This window comes from Dermochelys coriacea, chromosome 14, assembly GCF_009764565.3.
Source record: "Dermochelys coriacea isolate rDerCor1 chromosome 14, rDerCor1.pri.v4, whole genome shotgun sequence".
NCBI classification, from domain to species: domain Eukaryota; kingdom Metazoa; phylum Chordata; order Testudines; family Dermochelyidae; genus Dermochelys; species Dermochelys coriacea.
The window spans coordinates 28,429,889-28,448,693 of NC_050081.1; the positions used below are offsets into that span (position 1 = coordinate 28,429,889).

The 18,805-nt window shown below is 49.3% G+C and overlaps 1 protein-coding gene across 3 annotated transcripts; it reads right to left on the minus strand.

Annotated features, from left to right (window-relative positions):
- Positions 1–8,208: 8,208 nt before the first annotated feature.
- On the minus strand, positions 8,209–16,382 carry LOC122456628 (zinc finger protein 251-like). 3 transcript variants are annotated; one of them, XM_043497155.1, is made up of 4 exons: positions 14,903–15,126; positions 14,394–14,520; positions 13,694–13,805; positions 8,209–8,982 (listed from the first exon to the last, which is right to left on the minus strand). In XM_043497155.1, the coding sequence occupies exons 1-4, from the start codon at positions 14,924–14,926 to the stop codon at positions 8,964–8,966; spliced, it is 282 nt and encodes a 93-aa protein (XP_043353090.1). In that variant the 5' UTR covers positions 14,927–15,126; the 3' UTR covers positions 8,209–8,963. The 3 variants fall into 3 exon arrangements, with proteins under 3 accessions (XP_043353090.1, XP_043353091.1, XP_043353089.1); XM_043497156.1 differs by lacking the exon at positions 8,209–8,982 and adding an exon at positions 9,586–12,520 and having other exon boundaries at positions 14,903–16,382; XM_043497154.1 differs by lacking the exon at positions 8,209–8,982 and adding an exon at positions 9,586–12,561.
- Positions 16,383–18,805: the final 2,423 nt, after the last annotated feature.

An 18,805-nucleotide genomic window follows, 5' to 3' on the forward strand; every position in this document is an offset into this window, starting at 1 on the left:
AAGAAAATTTAGCACAAGAGGTGACCTTGGTAAATGCTGTGCAATTTGGTCGAGATCCTGACAGTGTTTTAAAGGAAATGACCAAACTGGAATCCTTATTGAGTTACAGGGACAAACCATCCCAATGTGTAGAAAGAATAATAAATATGGCAGGCAACCAGCTTGGCTTAACGGTAAAATCCTTGCTGATCTTAAACACAAAAAAGAAACTTACAAGAAGTGGAAGATTGGACAAATGACCAGGGAGGAGTATAAAAATATTGCTCAGGCATGCAGGAGTGAAATCAGGAAGGCCAAACCACACTTGGAGTTGCAGCTAGCAAGAGATGTTAAGAGTAACAAGAAGGGTTTCTTCAGGTATGTTAGCAATAAGAAGAAGGTCAAGGAAAATGTGGGCCCCTTACTGAATGAGGGAGGCAACCAAATGACAGGGGATGTGGAAAAAGCTAATGTACTCAATGCTTTCTTTGCCTCTGTCTTCACGAACAAGGTCAGCTCCCAGACTACTGCACTGGGCAGCATAGCATGGGGAGGAGGTGACCAGCCTTCTGTGGAGAAAGAAGTGGTTTTGGACTATTTAGAAAAGCTGGATGAGCGCAAGTCCATGGAGCCGGATGCGCCGCATCCGAGAGTGCTAAAGGAGTTGGTGGATGTGATTGCAGAGCCCATTGGCCCTTATCTTTGAAAACTCATGGCAATTGGCGGAGGTCCCAGATGACTGGAAAAAGGCTAATGTAGTGCCCATTTTTAAAAAAGGGAAGAAGGAGGATCTGGGGAGCTACAGGCCAGTCAGCCTCACCTCAGTCCCTGGAAAAATCACGGAGCAGGTCCTCAAGGAATCAATTCTGAAGCACTTAAAGGAGAGGAAAGTGATCAGGAACAGTCAGCATGGATTCACCAAGGGCAAGTCATGCCTGACTAACCTAATTGCCTTCTATGATGAGATAACTGGCTCTGTGAATGAGGGGAAAGCAGTGGATGTGTTATTCCTTGACTTTAGCAAAGCTTTTGACACGGTCTCCCACAGTATTCTTGCCAGCAAGTTAAAGAAGTATGGGTAGGACGAATGGACTATAAGGTGGAGAGAAAGTTAGCTAGATTATCGGGCTCAATGAGTAGTGATCAATGGCTCCATGTATAGTTAGCAGCCGGTATCAAGCAGAGTACCCCAAGGGTCGGTCCTGGGACTGGTTTTGTTCAATATCTTCATTAATGATCTGGAGAATGGTGTGGATTGCATCCTCAACAAGTTTGCAGATGACACTAAACTGGGAGGAGAGGTAGATGCGCTGGAAGATAGGCATAGGATACAGAGGGCCCTAGACAAATTAGAGGATTGAGCCAAAAGAAATCTGATGAGGTTCAACAATGGTTCAACAGAGTCCTGCACTTGGGACAGAAGAATCCCATGCGCCGCTACAGACTAGGGACCGAATGGCTAGGCAGCAGTTCTGCAGAAAAGGACCTAGGGGTTACAGTGGAGGAGAAGCTGGATATGAGTCAACAGTGTGCCCTTGTTGCCAAGAAGGCCAATGGCATTTTGAGCTGTATAAGTAGGGGCATTGCCAGCAGATTGAGGGATGTGATTTTTCCTCTCTATTAAACATTGATGAGGCCTCATCTGAAGTACTGTGTCCAGTTTTGGGCCCCACACTACAAGAAGGATGTGGAAAAATTGGAAAGAGTCCAGCGGAGGGCAACAAAAATGATTAGGTGACTGGAACACATGACTTATGAGGAGAGGCTGAGGGAACTGGAATTGTTTAGTCCGCAGAAGAGAAGAATGAGGGGGGATTTGATAGCTGCTTTCAACTACCTGAAAGGGGGTTCCAAAGAGGATGGATCTAGACTGTTCTCAGTGGTAGCAGATGACAGAACGAGGAGGAATGGTCTCAAGTTGCAGTGGGGGAGGTTTAGGTTGGATATTAGGAAAAACTTTTTCACTAGGAGGGTGGTGAAGACTGCAATGCATTACCTAGGGAAGTGGTGGAATCTCCTTCCTTTGAGGTTTTTAAGGTCTGGCTTAACCAAGCACTGGCTAGTATGATTTAGATTGGGATTGGTCCTGCTTTGAGCAGGGGGTTGGACTAGATGACCTCCTGACGTCCGTTCCAACCCTGATATTCTATGGAAGATGCCTGCTTACAGCGTTATATTGACCATCTGGTCCGCACAAAAAGTTACAGAACCCTGCTTAAGAAAAAGACTATTTGTAAGAAATCTAAAAGGATTAAGTTAGAGAATGATGAGGGGACAAACATGCAATATCAAATTTGGTAGCTGTAAATAAAAATATCTATTGAAAAGGGCTTTGTGACTATCTGTGTTTCTGTTAGAAGGTCTGCGTGGCCCTTAAGTAATATAAAAGTTTTGATGGAGCATCTTGGTTTGTTTTAAAGGGGCTGTATGTCTTTTAAATAAAAAAAATAGTTCATGAGAAACAACAAAAAAGCTGAAATGTGTGTAGTAGAATCTTGTGGGGGAAACCCCCCCCCCCAAAAATGTGTTTAAAATAAAAGCAAAAAAAAAGGCTTCTATTAAAAAACAGGGATGTTTGAGATGTGTTTGAATATAATAGAGCTAACTCACCCTGTTGAGCTGATGGTTTAACTACCCCCCACCCTGCCCATTGAATTGCCAAGGTGACTCTATTGAGCATAAAAAAAATGAGGAGTACTTGTGTCACCTTAGAGACTAACAAATTTATTGGGGCATAAGCTTTCGTGGGCTAAAACCTACTTCATTGGATACTGTATTTTCTACTGCATGTAGGAAGATTTTTCTACACAAAGAACATGAAAAAATGGGTGTTGCCAAACCAACTGTAACAAGACTAATCAATTAAGCTGGGCTATTATCAGCAGGAGAAAAAAAAACTTTTGTAGTGATAATCAAAGCCAAACATCGACATTGCTACGCCTATGTCCCATGCCCCACGCCCGTCTAGGAACATCCCTGCAGACAGAAAACATAACTAATGCCACACATGGTTTGTCTGAGGAAGTCAGGGTGTTTTGCCCAGAGTAATTAAGACAGAGCAGAGAGGGTAACGCAGAGGAGAAGGGAGAGTGTTTATTTCGGGGGCGATTAGCCATTTAATCTAACCCCATTACTGCCACTGGGACAAGCCAAGGAGTGCTGCTGAATTCCACAGAGATGGTTCAGGGACATGTGTGCTCCATCAGAGACTAGAAAGACTGAGGGTTCGTCTGCACTGCAAATAAACACCCATGACAACACAGCTGAGAGACTAGGGCAATTGACTTGGCTTTGGGGCTGAATACCTAGCAATGTCAATGTTTGGCTTTGGGCTGAAGCCTGAGCTTTAAATCCTGGCAAGGGGGAAGGATCTCAGACCCCAGGCTCCAGCTAGAGCCTCTACATTGCTATTTTTAGCCCTGCAGCCTGAGCCCCTGCACTACCCTGAGTCAGCTGCCCCCAGGCTCTGAGACTCTGCTGCAGTGGTATTTGTTTTGGTTTGGGGCTGTTTTTTTTGTTTGTTTGTTTGTTTTTTGCGGTGTCCACATACCCTGAAAGAGGCAGGACCTGTGTTAATGAGTGCTGCAGTGTGTGATCCTGTGTCACTAAAGAAGGTATAATTAGGCACAGACACAAGGGGGCTGAATTAACAGGACCCAGACATCCTTGATTCTGACAATGCCTAACTGAGACTGCTTGACTTTGCATCCTTAAGAACATGCTTTTATTGTAATTTTTTGAGGGTAAAATTGTTATAAATCCCCTCCAACTTTCCTGCTCTACCATATAATTGTTTAATATGAAGATATTCTACCCTCCAATCTTGTCCCCTTTCTCTCCAATCATCAAATATTGCTGCACAGATTTCCCCCTTTCTTCACTTACTAAATTTTACTGCATCTCCCTCAGAGGCTGATCCCTTTCTCTCTGTAGATGGGTTACTAATATAATCTCAGCATAAAGATTGTGTGTTTTTGCTTTAAATACCCACTTGATATGAGACCTTTCAGATTTTGCTTTTTTCCTGTCTGCTTAGCCAATTTGTGTAAATTCAGGGCCGTTCCTAGCCATTCGGGTGCCCTACGCAGCCCCCCCACGGGGGGGCTGTGTGGGGGCCCCACCCCACCCCAGAGTCTGGGAGGCAGGAGCTGTGGAGGGGCACTTTTGGGGGCCCCACAGGCCCAGAGTGGCCCAGGGGGTTAGCAGGGGCTGGGGGAAAGGGACTTGGGATTCTCCTCCCCGAATGACCAGTGGCAGGAAACGGAGCGATGCGGCCCCAGCCAGATCTACTCCGCCAGCTCCCAGCCACATTGCTCTGCTTCCTGCCGCCAGTGAGTGCAGGGACGTTGGGGAAAGGACACCCCCCCGCACTCGCAGGCAGCGGGAAGCGGAGTGACACAGCCCCAGCCCGTTCTGCTTCCCTCGCCCCAGCCCCAGCCATATCACTTGGGGTGGAGCAGGGGGAGTTTAGGGAAAGGTTTCCTCCCCGACTCACCGGTGGCGGGAAGCGGGACCAGCCAGCTCTGTTCCGCCAACTTCCAGCTGTGGGGTTCCGCTTCCCGCCGCCATTGAGTCGGGAGGGGAGGGGGACCCTTTCCCTAACCCCCCCCTTCCCCCCAAGCGACACAGCCAGGGCAAGGGAAGCGGAGTGGGGCAGTGCTGGCCGAGGGTAAGGGCTGGTCGCCGGGGCTGGTGCTGCCGCATGTGCAGCACACAGCTGCCTAGGGCACCATGAAATTTGGGGCAATTTGGTGCCCCAAATTTCATGGTGCCCTACACAGCTGTGTATGCCTAAGGACAGCCCTGTGCAAAGCTTCTCAGATTTTTCCTCATTTCCCCTTATTTATCAAATGCTGTTGTAAAGTCTCCTCAAAGTTCACAGATTTGTTCCGTCTCTAATTACTGAACAATGTAAGATTCCCGCATTTTGGGAGGAGAATTACTGCCCTGAGTAATTACCACAGATGGGGTATAGTAGAGAGAGAGAGAGAGAGAGAGCCTGGAGCACTGGGCCTGATGCAAGAGCTGAGGCCTGAACCAGAGGCTATGAACCAAAGTCAGGCCATGTATTAAAGCAGATGCTCACAAGTTCACTGCCCAGTACATGAACTTGGCAAAGTTGTTACTAATGTATTAGGCACTAGAGATTTATGTAAATATATTCCAGCTTGTACAGGTACATCCTAATGTAGTACAAGGTAGGATGGTTTGACAAAACAATGGATAGGGATGTTTTGTCCAAGACAGCAGGAAGAAGGGGAGGTAATGAACAGCTGTCATGACACCCATAATGTGGGGAGTAAATTGTGTATTCTAGTTGTTTGTTTCAGGCTACAAATGTCAGGGTACTTTGCCTTGAATCCTTGTTGGGCCGAGGGGGCAGTGGAAAGTCTGGCCACTGACTGAGCCGTTCCTGGCTACTATGCAGTCATGTGTCAGTGTACCTGTAACCACAGAGCCAGGGTGCTGGGGCTGTGCCTAGGGGGCAACAAACCTGGCCAAGTGCCTTTGTCACTGAACCGGGCCTGTGGTCTTTCTTGATGAGTAACATCGAAGGCTGCTGAAAGAGCAGGGTGTCGTATCTGCTGTTAATAATAACCAGGGGAAAAAACACTGGGCAGCCTAAGCAGCATTACAAAGCCAACCACATTACAGCCTTCAGCACTTAGTGTTATCAATGTCTGCTGAACCAGCTATCTGCGCAGAGCTAGACAGCACACTGAAACAACACACACGGGGCAGCACTGGGGAGGTGTAGCCACCCCACAGTTTGCCTTAGCCCCCCGTAGCCATCCCTCCCAGTGCAAAGGTCAAAGCAGTCACCCCTTTCCGGCCACCCACCTTTGAAGGCAGTGTGGAGAGAGCGGTGGCTGCTGGCAGTGGGTATGTACAACCTACTTCAACCTCCTGCACAGGGGCTGAGGAATACCTGAGGATATGGCAAGGGATCCAGGACTCTCACTCAGGTGGCACAGCCTAGCAAGGAGGGGAGCTGTGGTCTGGCCTCCAATCACAGCCCCAGTTGCTCTTTGCACAGGCCAATCAGCCACCAGTGGATGCACATTAAACACCCTTCCTGGGAGGAAGCCACTCTGACTTGGATGGCTCAAGTGCAATAGGGGGAGGTGGGAAGTTCCCTTGCACACCAATCAGAGACTGGGAAGCTGTGATAGACAAGTGGGAGCACCAATCAGGCAGCGGAGGGCGGGTCAGTGTATCCCTTTGGAGCAGTTGGCTGCACTGAGTCTCCATGAAGGTTGTCAGAGGGGTTCCCCATCTCCTGCCAGGACATCTTTGAGCCATGTTTGGCTCCGCTCTTGGGGCCATGGCTAACCATATCTGCCCTGACAGGTGGTGGGGAAGGTAAGTTATGGAGGGTTCAAAGGGCTGTGGAAGCTCTGTGAATCGGGTTGGATATGGGCAGGGTACATGTGTAGGGGCTGTAGCCTGGGTACCTATGGAGGCCCAGGGTTCTGAGCTATATGATGGGCTGGGATGTGTGTCTAGGATATGTTGAGTTCCTTTAGGGGCAGAGAGGAGGGGACAGGGAGTGGATGGGTTGGCAGAGGGACGTGGGGTGCGAGGGGTGCTGGAGTGGAGGGGTATGATGGAACCGGGATTCTCGTGGGGAATGGGGGTTACATAGAGGGTGGGTGTGACTTGGGGTGGGGAGGAGGTAATAGGTTTATTTAGAGCTCTGGGTTCTGGTGGGTGTAAACTGGGAGTGTATAGGTGTGGGTGGATGTGCCGTGGGGGCGTATGGAGGGCTGGGTCCTGGTGGGTGGTAATGAGGGGCCATGGGTGGATGTTTTTGCATGGGCACAGTGTGATTGGGTGGTTTGGGAGCATATTTTGGGGGTCAGACCTGCTCCCTCAGCCCAGGCTGGCTTGTCCCCTCTGCCGCTGCCCTGTCCTCCCCTGGGTGAAGCGTGTGCTCGGCAGCGGGGGTCTCTGCGCTCCTCCCCCATGTGGGGTGTGCACTGGGCCGGGCCCCAAAGGGGCTGGGATGCCTGGGCTTCCCTCGCTGCACTGAGACCTTTAAACAGGCACAGATGGCGGTGGCTCTATGGCTGCTGCTGGGGACTGATGTGGGCGGCTGCACTGGGCATGGCTCTGGCGCCCCATCCCCTGCTCTCCCCTAGGCAAGAACATGGTCAAGCACCTGGAAGGCAAAGCAGAGGAAGCGGCTCAGGAGGTCACCAAGAGGAGGGGCCTCAGCCACTGAATGTTTAAGAAATTACAGTAAAACCTGCCAAGAGCGACCACTCATGGAAGTTGGCAAAAGTGGTCGCTTGTGAGAGTTGGTCTCTCCTCAAAGGTATGGTATTAGCATCCTTACTTCTGCGCTGCAGCTGGTGGCAGGACTGCTTGGGTTTCACGTGGCTTTGGCATTTGGGGGCATTTGGCATGGGGGAGTGGGATGGTTTCTGTGGAGACTTGGGCTTGTTTGAGACAGTCCCCAGTATCAGCTGGACACGGGGGTGATGGGTCCTGGTCCTAGATAAGTGACAGGGGACAAGTTTCTCAGTGACACTGACTCTGTGTGTGATTCACTCTGGTAACAGACAGGCACGGGAAACAGATTGTCAGAGATGGTCTCTTGTCTCTACACCAGGCTCACTGGCTACAAGCTCTGTTCCCCTAACTCGGGCCATGTAGCTGTCAGTGCTTTGCCATCAGGTTCCTCTGGTTATTTGTAGGGCTGGATTAACCCATCAATGGGCTGTAGGCAAAATGTCTCATGTGCCCCCTGCCCCTCTCCTTGCTGGCTCCCCCCTGTGGGCACTGACAGCAGCTCCCCATGCTGCACCTGGATGTTGGCAGTGAAGCACCAGCTGGTCTGGTTCCAGGGCTGGTGCTCTGCACGCTCTGGATGGGCCTGAATGTCCCACCATGGTTATGACCGGGGGAAGGAAGGGGCAGCTCTGGGGCCAAAATTTAGCCAGTGGCATTGTGCCATGTGGGTTGGGTTGCAACACCAAATTTGACACCCCTCCACCCACCCCAGAAATGGAGCACAGGCCTGGGACAAACCTGAGTGGGCAGTGGGGCAGCCACATGTGAGATAAGCCAGGGAAACCTTAGTATGAGGAGCGTTTCAGAGTAGCAGCCGTGTTAGTCTGTATTCGCAAAAAGAAAAGGAGTACTTGTGGCACCTTAGAGACTAACAAATTTATTAGAGCATAAGCTTTCGTGAGCTACAGCTCACTTCGTCAGATGCATGGAGTGTGCTGGTGCTTAGGTATGAAATAGGGATCTGTGCGCCTAGCCTGAGGCAGCTGTGAGCATGCCCAGTATCAGATTTGTTGGCACTTGGGGAATTTAAATGACAGAAATTTAGGTGCACAGGATCTTTAGAGACCTTCAGAGTTAGGCAACAGCTGAGTGGGGGGTGGTTGAGGATTGGTGGCATCTAAATGTCAGATTCAGGTACCTAAAGTGAAAGTAGTAGCTGAGCACCTAAATCTGTTAGTTGCTCTAGCCCCTGGTGCCTAACTTGCTTTGAGAATCCCATTAGGCCCCTATCTGCATCCTCGGGTGCCTAATTCCTTTAAAAACCCAACCTTACATCATTTTGGAAAAGATACTTTTGAAAAGCTTACCCAAAATCTAATGGGTAATCTAATTTAATGATTTAAAAATCAGTTGAATATAATCTGGGCCCACAAGCATTAAAATACCTTAATCAGAACAGTATGGGGCTTTCAATGGTATCACTACACGGCAGGCTCTGACATTCGGTGCTAACCTACCCATTGTTAATGACTATTGCTAAAGCCAGTAACAGATTGACTTTTCTCAGAAAATGTGTTCAGCACTCTAGGAGTAAGTGCTTAATTCTGGGCAAGAACAATCTGTGTTTTTCATACATAACAGAAGGTAAATATTGTACCTGTTTGAAGTGCAGAGCCATGTTCTCTCAGCATTTGGGAGGTGCTGCCCTCTCCCCTCATCATTCCTCTTGGGGCGTCACTCATAGCCCTTTAGATTTCAGGATCACTCCTGCCATTTACAAAATCATTATGCTGGCTGTTCTACATATTGAGACTGTAAGCTCTTTCCCTTAGGAGCTGTCTTTCATGATGTGTATATACAGTACCTAGCACAATAGGGCTTTGGTTTTCTGTGGAGCCTCTGCCTGCTGCTGTATTACAAATAATCATGGTATTAACTGAGATACAATTATTTTGTAGCCAGACAAGAATGAATTTGGGGAAAGTTGTAGTATGAGGAGCAGGCCAAGTATCAACAAAGAGAGACTTCCAAACCTACCAATCTAAACTCCCAGTCCTGCAAAACCTTATTCACATGTTTAATTTTTGTACTATCCCCATTGATTTAAAATGGGTCTGAGTTAGAATTAGGCAGGTGGAAAGGTTGAGAGACTTGAGGTCTTGGGCTGAAACACAACTCCGAGATTAAAATCACTTTAGTCATATTATATAAGTATACCAGCTCCAGCTGAGGCTATGACAAGGCAGAGATGAGGTTCTGTGTCTGACCTCACTGTGCATTTCCATACCAGACCATGTTAGTATTGCTTTTACTGTTAATTTCCACTCTGAATCTGCTGGGTATTTAGTGCAAGACAAACTACACTTGGGAGTGTGAGAAACTAAATTCTACTTTATTATTCCAAAGGACGAACAAAGACAAACTCCTTTCCCCGCCCCCAGCCCAGCTCAGCACGATACTTTACATCCCCAGTCCAGCACACTGTTGCGCCCAAATCCCCCAAGCACAAGCAACCAAGCTACGTTTACAAACTGGTAGAAAAGTGCAGAGAACCCAGGAGAGATGGTGGGACCCAGTCACAAAGCAAACACTCCAAGAGCAGGGAATCCAAGGAGCTGAGATTAGAGAGGTACAGTGTGGGGTGAGTGGGGCAGACAGTCTCTGTGATTCCCATGCAGGACACTGTTATATGGGGAGGGGGTGACCAGCTGGGCTGTCAGGCTCCTCATCTCCCTCTGGTCTCTATGATGGGGGTCAGTCTGGCTTCAAGGCTGGCTCAGACATGTTGGCTTCCCCAAATTCCTTCTTGTCTTTGTTCAGGCTCATCCTCTCAGCAATCAGGTGATGCTGTCCCCTCATCATTCCTCTTGGGGCATCATTTGTAGCCCTTTAGATTTCAGGGATGGCTTCACCCAGCACTCACAGGGCAATTCCTGAGTCTCTCTGTCGTTGGTGCAGCAAGTTCACAATTCTTAGCTTCAGCTCTCTGGCTCTCGAGAAAAGTCTGCAGTTTCCCAGCACTGTTTCCCCACCCTCTCCCCCTCCTGACTGCATCTCATGTCTCTGCAGGGATCAGAAAGTAACTCCATGCCCCCTCAGCCTCTCTGGGTGTGAATCTAGCACTTGCCCTCGGTGTTTGTGCTGAGAGATAGTGATAATTTTCATTGTTCAAACACACAAAATCTCCTAGAAAGGGTAAAGAAAGGTTAAAATAAAATAAAAAAGGACTCTTCTGGCAAATGATCATTTGTCTCGTAACATCCTCAGTAAAACTGTGCTACATCCTGTTAAACTAAACTAATATCAAACAATGTGAACAAACAGCCTTCAGAAGTGAGACAAACCAACATTAAAAGATGGGCTACAAAACACTTTCAGGTTCAAAAAGTGAAATCCCACAAAATCATAACTCCTAAAAGAAGGAAAACAAATGTATCCATTTTCCTCTGAACTGGCTAAACCTGCAGTACTCAGCACCTCCTCATTATTTGGTTGTGTCATTTACAAAAGTTTCAGCATAGTCCTAATGCAAAAAAGAAAAAAAAAAAGGAACAAAAACAAACCAAAGCTAAAATCTGCCCATCTCCAAATGTTCTGGGAGTGGCTAGAAAAAGCCCAGAAGACACTTTACCAATAGATGGAAACAGGAATTTAAGGTCAGAAAGCTCAAACAGAGCTTTGGGATTCATTTGAATATCATCTCCAGGTCTGGGACACTTTCATCTCTAGCCCTCACGAGTCTGAGTCAGGATTAAAAAAATCGAAGTGTGATTCCTAAGCATGGAGAGTAAAGAACATTGTGGCAAGTGCCATGCTGGAAGGTGGACAGTAGAATGGGGGGAGGATAAACTATCCAAGGCTCGGACAGAGGCTGCTGTGTTGGGGTGGAGCATGACAATGAAGGGAAGAGGAGGGAATCCCTCCAACTCATCCCATCATCCTCAAATACCACAGAATCCAAACACCACATTTTCCTAACCCTGCTCCAGGACTTTTAGAATCTGTTTAAATCTGGTCTCTAAGGGAGTCAGTGTACAAAAAATAAATGTTTTTGGCATAACCTGGAGCAATGTGAGACTATGTGGAAATGAAACAATCTCTCCCCAAAGGGGCAACTCAGTGACTCTAACAATCACTCTATTAATGTGGGGGATCAGAATATATAAAATGGTTGGGGTCCATCTAGACTAGGAAAAGTGGGGGAGGGTCGGGGGAGATTTGCTAGCTAATCCCAACCACTTTTCCCACCACAGAGAGACCCTCAGAAGCTGGTGCTGTGCAGGGAGAGGTGGGATCCCGAAGCCTTTATACCTCCCACAAATGACCGTGTGGAAATCAGTCCCTCTCAGTGGTGCTTTTTGAATGCAGAGGGTGCAGGGAAAAGGGGCAGAGGGGGTAAGTGATAAGAGGCAGCACCTCTCTTCCGTGTATTCTCCTCTCTTATCCCGTGATCCTTAATACTTGATTTCCCCAGCACCCTCTGCATCCCACATTGACCAGACCCAACCATTCAATATCCCAGTTTCTCCCCATAACCCATCTCTCCTGGTCCCTTCACATTTGATCCCCTGTAACCCAGCACCTCAGAGGATTTAGGGACATTTATAGATTCTGCCCCATGTGGATTCTTCAATGTTTGGGAAGGTATGAGCTGGAACTGAAACTTTTCCCATCATCCAAGCGTTTATGCGGTTTCTCTCCTGTGTGGATTCTCTGATGTGTAATGAGTTTTGATTTGTCACTGAAGCTTTTCCGACATTCAAGGCATTTATACGGTCTCTCTCCCGTGTGTACTCTCTAATGAGTAATAAGATGTGAGCTAACACTGAAGCTTTTCCCACATTCTGAGCATTTATAGGGTCTCTCCCCCGTATGGATTCTCCCATGGGTAATAAGGGTTGAGCGCTGACTGTAGCTTTTGCCACACTCAAGGCATTTATAAAATCTATCTCCTGTGTGGATTATCTCGTGGTTAATAAGGGCTGAGGGGTAACTGAAGCTTTTCCCACAGTCCAAGTATTTATAGGGCTTCTTTTCCTTGTGACTTGTCTGCTGGGCTGTGGTTTCTTTGGGATCCTTGCCTCCTCTACCACACTCAATTGATTCATCCACTTTCTTCCTTTGGAAGTTTCCCAGCTTTCTCTCTGACCTGCACCAATTATTCCAGCCTTTTCTCTGTTCCAAGCACTGGGGAAAATTCCCTTCAGCTCTTCTCAAAAAGGTCCCCTGCAGTTCCACTTGCTCTGAATCTTCCTGCTGTGGATTCCCCTCCTCTCCTCGTTCACACTCATTGTTTTATCACCTACTGGAAGAGGGAGAGAATCCAGGCAGCAGTCATTGCCTGGGCTGGCAGAAAGGACAGAAAGGGGAATTGAAAAAAGGGAAAACACAACACAATAATAACCATTGGAAGAATGAGAGATTGGATTCTGCCTCCACATCCCATCCAAACACTTGCAGGAAAGTGAAGATGAGGAGAAAACTCCTGATAGCTAACAGGGTGGGTGTGAAGCTGTCAAGGTTCCTTCCCCACTCTGAATGCTAGGGTACAGATGTGGGGACCTGAATGAAAACCTCCTAACCTTACTTTTACCAGCTGAGGTTAAAACTTCCCCAAGGTACAAACTATTTTACCTTTTGCCCTTGGACTTTTGCTGCCACCATCAAACGTCTAACACCAGTTACTGAGAAAGAGTTCGTTTGGAAACATCTTTCCCCCCCAGAATCCTCCCAAATCTTACCCCTTTTTTTCCTGGGGAAGGCTTGATAAAAATCCTCACCAATTTGCATAGGTGAACACGGACCCAAACCCTTGGATCTTAAGAACAATGAAAAAGCATTCAGTTTCTTAAAAGAAGAATTTTAATAAAAGAAAAAGTAAAAAGAATCACCTCTGTAAAATCAGGATGGTAAATACCTTACGGGGTAATTAGATTCAAAACATAGAGAATCCCTCTAGGCAAAACCTTAAGTTACAAAAAGACACAAAAACAGGAATATCCTTTCCATTCATCACAGCTTATTTTCTCAGCCATTTAAAGAAAACAGAATCTAACGCATATCTAGCTAGATTACTTACTAAGTTCTAAGACTCCATTCCTGTTCTGTCCCCAGCCAAAGCATCACACAGAAAGACACAGACCCTTTGTTTCTCCCCCCTCCAGCTTTGAAAGTATCTTGTCTCCTCATTGGTCATTTTGGTCAGGTGCCAGCGAGGTTATCCTAGCTTCTTAACCTTTTACAGGTGAAAGGGTTTTTCCTCTGGCCAGGAGGGATTTTAAAGGTGTTTACCCTTCCCTTTATATTTATGACAGAAGCCATGAGCAATATGTGCCATGATGACATGACACCTGCTGACCACAGCCTGACATGGGTGAGATGAGGCAGAACTGAGGGGGCTCACACCACATTTTGTGGATTTTAAACCTTTTCCTTCATTTGCTATATAGTTTCTGTGTCAGTTTCACTGGCTCCTCACCTGTGCGGCCGCCTCTTGGGATCTTCCTTTCCTCGGAGGCTTAGAGATCTGGGACCCATGGCTCTTCCCCTCCTTCCGCCGGCAATCAGGTCAGGTTTGGTAATGGGGAGTCCTGCTCAGAGGGTGAAATAAGTCATGATCAGAGGACTGGGGCAGTATTTCTCACAATAGGTGCATCTTGAGTTTAAACTCAGCCCATGACTTTTTTGGAGGTTATGGGATGGGAACATAGTCACTGAGCCCCCTTAGGAGAGGCCAATATCTTGGTGAGCGGGGGGAGTTGTCACACACTCACTAGGAGTTTTCAGGATCTCTGGGCTCTGAGGGACTTTCTGAGGCACATACAGCTCTGGTGTTAAACTGCTGCCACAGAGAACAGAGCCCTCCCCACACAGAGAGTTAGTCACATGAAGAGAGGTGCACAGAGATCCTGTGTGTGAGTGAGTATTAATGCAGATAGCATAATACACTGCTTCTGCCCTGCGGCCCCCTGCGGCCCCCCCCCCCGGGAGTTGGAGGGATGGGAATGAATTAGCATGTCCATTAGGTTCATGACTTCCCTATCCTGTTGGAGGGGGTATGGAGGTGGTGGTTTTCTCACACTTGGATTATGTGACCCATTCCCCTCTAATCTCTCTGGCCAGATTCAGAAATACAGAGCCCCTGGCCTTCAAATAGCTGAGGGGAAAGAAATCCCTACCCAGCGAGGTCACAGTCTCATAATTCTCCTGCATGATGTCCCTGTAGAGGGCTCTCTGACTGGGGTCTAGCAGAGTCCCCTGCCCCTGGGTGAAATACACAGCCACCTCCTCGAAGGTCACCGGCATCTGAAACAACAAATGTTCCTTTCTCAGCACCTGCTGCCTCAGTCACAATCCCACTATTCATGGGGGAAGAAGCATAAAAATAGGACAGCCCTGTGAAGGCCAGAGGAGCAGAATCCCACCCCCACCCTGCTCAGAGTGGCCAGGAGGCTCCAGGGAACAGAGACAATGTAAGAGCTCTATGTCCCTCCCAGCAGACAGAGGAGGGCAGGTTTTTCTCATTTACACCCCCCTCCCAGCACCTTTTCATAAATCAGTTCCGAGGCTGAGCATGTCCCAGCATGTTTAATAAAAGCCTGTCTCTGTCCCTGGCTCACTCTGTGTATTTCCTGCCCTTCCCCCTCTACAACAACCTTCCCCAGCAGCTCCCCCAAACATCCCCTACCTGAGCTGGATCCACCACAGCCATTTCCCTTCCCTGGCCCCTAGGAAGATGGGATGATCTGGAGAAAAACGTGGTTGTTATTCTGCAGCCTGTCAGGATGAGAAGGGCAATTGTGGAGGTTTTTGAATTAGCATTAGTCCATTTCACACACAGATTCCCCCCAGGCTCTTTCCCTGCAGACAGACACTCTAGACTCTGCCATGCTGGGAAAATCCTCAGTTATGTTATTACAACACAGACCTGACCGCTCCCACCGGGACTAAACCCACAAGACACTTTTAAACCCTCCCAGTAACAAAGTCTCTGAGCAAACTCTAGAAAAGAACAGAATCAAAGGAGCCACTTTGGGGGATCCCCCCGACACTGTCCCCAGGACAGCACATTCCCCCAGCAGCACAAGGATGAGGCAGAGGCAGGAAATGGCTTTTTCTCTCTCTGCTCCTCAAATTGTCCCAGGAAAGTCAATCTGTCCCAGGGTTCTGCAGGAAATGGAGCTGCGCAGGGCTGGGCACTGGGAACCTTCCCCCGCACTTATTGCACCTGCTGCCCCATTCAGCCTCTTCTGTCTCCCTTCTGCATGGAAGAACTGGTCACTGTCCTGCCATTCCTGTGGGCATTTCCTCTCCAACAGCTACTGCCACTGCTAATAAGGGTGTGAGCCTGGGTGTGCCTGGGACAGCTGCTCTGGGACTCACAGACACATGGGGAGCTGAGATGGAGTGAGGAGGGGCCATTTGTGCAGTCACTTTCCTGCCATCCTCAGCACTTTCTCCAAGTTCTCTCTCTTCACCTGGAGTCTCCAACTCAAGAGCTGTTGGTGGCACAGCCCAGGGCTGATCTAGACCACTGATGACAGTCACAGGAGAAAGTCCCCCCTCGGCTGGGCATAGAGGGGATGTTAGTGATGGTCTATCCCAGCACAGACCCCGCTGGGCAGCAGCATGTTCCCAGATCACAGTGGAGGCAGCAGCATCTACCCCAGGAAGCCCAGCTAGCTCTAGGGCTCCAGTAACCTGAGCACAAAGACTGACACCAGCTTCCTCTGCCTTAGCAATTACCAGAGCTCTCTAGTAGGGGCAGCTAATGACTGAGCCTCCCTGTGCTGCCCCTGCATCCCCCAGGGACAGCCAGGCTGATGCTGATCTCATTTGCCCATCTGGACTCACACTGGAATCACAAACCCAGGTCAAAACAGTATTTTGTACTTGTTCTGGAACCGAACCTGAACCATAATTTTGTTTTATTGACTGAACCTGAACTGAAAAGAAAAAAAAACAAAGTAAATATAAGTTGGACTCCTTGCCTGCTGTTGCTCTCAGTGACTCTGGTTTGACACAGAATCCTGCACAGAAATCAGAGCAGGGCCCTGTTCAGTCCTGTCAACCCCAAACATTTAACATTCAGGAGTCAGACCCCCAAAATTATGAGATTGTCTTAAGTAATATATTGTGAGCAGGGTTTGTGTGTGTGTGTGGGGGGGATATTTTGGAGGATTAATTGGAGGATTGGGCCAAAAGAAATCTAATGAGGTTCAATAAGGATAAATGCAGGGTCCTGCACTTAGGATGGAAGAATCCAATGCACCGCTACAGACTAGGGACCGAATGGCTCGGCAGCAGTTCTGCGGAAAAGGACCTAGGGGTGACAGTGGACGAGAAGCTGGATATGAGTCAGCAGTGTGCCCTTGTTGCCAAGAAGGCCAATGGCATTTTGGGTTGTATAAGTAGGGGCATAGCGAGCAGATCAAGGGACGTGATCGTTCGACTCTATTCGACACTGGTGAGGCCTCATCTGGAGTACTGTGTCCAGTTTTGGGCCCCACACTACAGGAAGGATGTGGATAAATTGGAAAGAGTACAACGAAGGGCAACAAAAATGATTAGGGGTCTAGAGCACATGACTTATGAGGAGAGGCTGAGGGAGCTGGGATTGTTTAGTCTGCAGAAGAGAAGAATGAGGGGGGATTTGATAGCTGCTTTCAACTACCTGAAAGGGGGTTTCAAAGAGGATGGCTCTAGACTGTTCTCAATGGTAGCAGATGACAGAACGAGGAGTAATGGTCTCAAGTTGCAATGGGGGAGGTTTAGATTGGATATTAGGAAAAACTTTTTCACTAAGAGGGTGGTGAAACACTGGAATGCGTTACCTAGGGAGGTGGTAGAATCTCCTTCCTTAGAGGTTTTTAAGGTCAGGCTTGACAAAGCCCTGGCTGGGATGATTTAACTGGGACTTGGTCCTGCTTTGAGCAGGGGGTTGGACTAGATGACCTTCTGGGGTCCCTTCCAACCCTGATATTCTATGATTCTATGATTCTATGATTCTATGATATTTGTCTTGTAAATTCTGAGCCCTTAAGGGTAAGTCCCAGGCTCACCCATGCCCAATGCTTGTTTGACCATTTCTAGGGGAAAAGATTTCTATCTCTCACCATCCCCCTCCCTTCTCCTACCCTCTGGCTCTCCCTTCCCCAGTCAGTATCCACTTGCTCTCATATTCTCCTCCAGCCACCCCACAGTCCCTCTCCCCACATCCTCCACATTCCTTCCCTTTATCCCCCCACTCAGTTTCCCTCTATTCCAGCTCTGTTCCCCAGAATTCTCCCTCTGCCCCCAATTTCTGTGTATTCCCTCAGACTTCTTTCAGTGGCCCCACATCCCCATGGCCCCATCCCGCTTCCTGCATCCCTGTTCACCCACCTCATGTCCCCTCACACACCCGTTCATGGTCCTCAATGCCTTTTGGCTCTCAGAGCCCCCTTCCGACTCCCACAGCCCTCTGGCTCCCCAGATGTTGCTATTCTGGCCCCAATCCCTCACACGCCCTGCAAACCATGGGAGCTGGCAGCCAGCTTTCCTCTGTCCAGTGCAGGGAATCCCAGCCAGCCCAGCATCCCCCTGCGTCTGCAGACAGGCTGCAACCTCGATCATCGCTCCCTGGGGAGGGGAAGAGGGACAGGTCTCACCTTCTGTCCATGGAGGGCACTGCCTGGGAGCAGGGCTCTGGGTCCCAGTAGGGAGGTCGGGACAGACTGGGGTCTGTACTGGAAGAGTCTCTCAGGGAGCAGCAGGAATGTTCCTCCCTCGATAGGAAACCTCCCCGCCTGCATCCAGGGCTCTGGGGTCCCCAGCGGCAGCAGCTGAGGTCCTGGGGTCTTGCAAGGAAAGTGGGTTGCACCGTAACAGAGTCACTGCAGTGACTGCAATTCGCTTCCTGCTGCCAGGCTGCGTGACCCTGGGGATCGCTCCGCTTGGCGCCTCCTGGGTCCGAGCGAGATGGCGGGCACTGGGTCTCTTTTCTCTACAGCAGGCTCTCTGTCTGCAAGTCTTGTCCTGAGCTGCGAGGGCTGCTCCCTTAGTTCGGGCCATGGGGTTCTCAGTGCTGTGCCACCAGCTTCCTCTGGCCTAAGTTCCCTGTAAGCTGCTCAGGCATGCAGCCATGCAGCAACCTATTTAGCACTGTGCAGGTGCTCAAGGAACCTACCCAGGGACCTGCCACGTCCAGGGGAGGGGCACCCCTCCCCTGGCCCCAAGTCTGCTGTGGCATAGCCCAGGCCCAAGCGTGGCCGGAGCGGCCCAGACCCAGCTGTGGACAGGTCACCCAGACCTGCTGGGTTGATGCAGAGAGATTGGCCCCAGCCACGGCAGCTCTCCCGCAGCCCAGACCTGCTGGGGCCAGGGGAGGGGTGCCTATCCTGCAGCTCCAACCCCAGAGCTGCCATCGTGGGGAGAGGCACCTTTCCCCCCGCAGTCCAGGTGCTGGGAGGAGTCCTCTCTCCTCACCGTAGCCCCCGAGCACCCTCCTGCACCCCAAACCCCTCATCCCGGACCCACCCCAGAGCCCTCACCCCCTGCCCCCCAACCCTCTGCCCCAGCCCTGAGCCCTCATCTCCAGCCCCATCCCAGA

Bases quoted from the DNA above. Each gene is read 5' to 3' on its own strand.
- LOC122456628 (XM_043497154.1), bottom strand. From the start codon at position 14,926: ATGGCTGTGGTGGATCCAGCTCAG. The intron at 14,521-14,902 runs GTAGGGGATGTT...TTGTTGTTTCAG, and splicing joins CTGTGGTGGATCCAGCTCAG to ATGCCGGTGACCTTCGAGGA. The intron at 13,806-14,393 runs GTAGGGATTTCT...CCCTCTGAGCAG, and splicing joins TGAGACTGTGACCTCGCTGG to GACTCCCCATTACCAAACCT.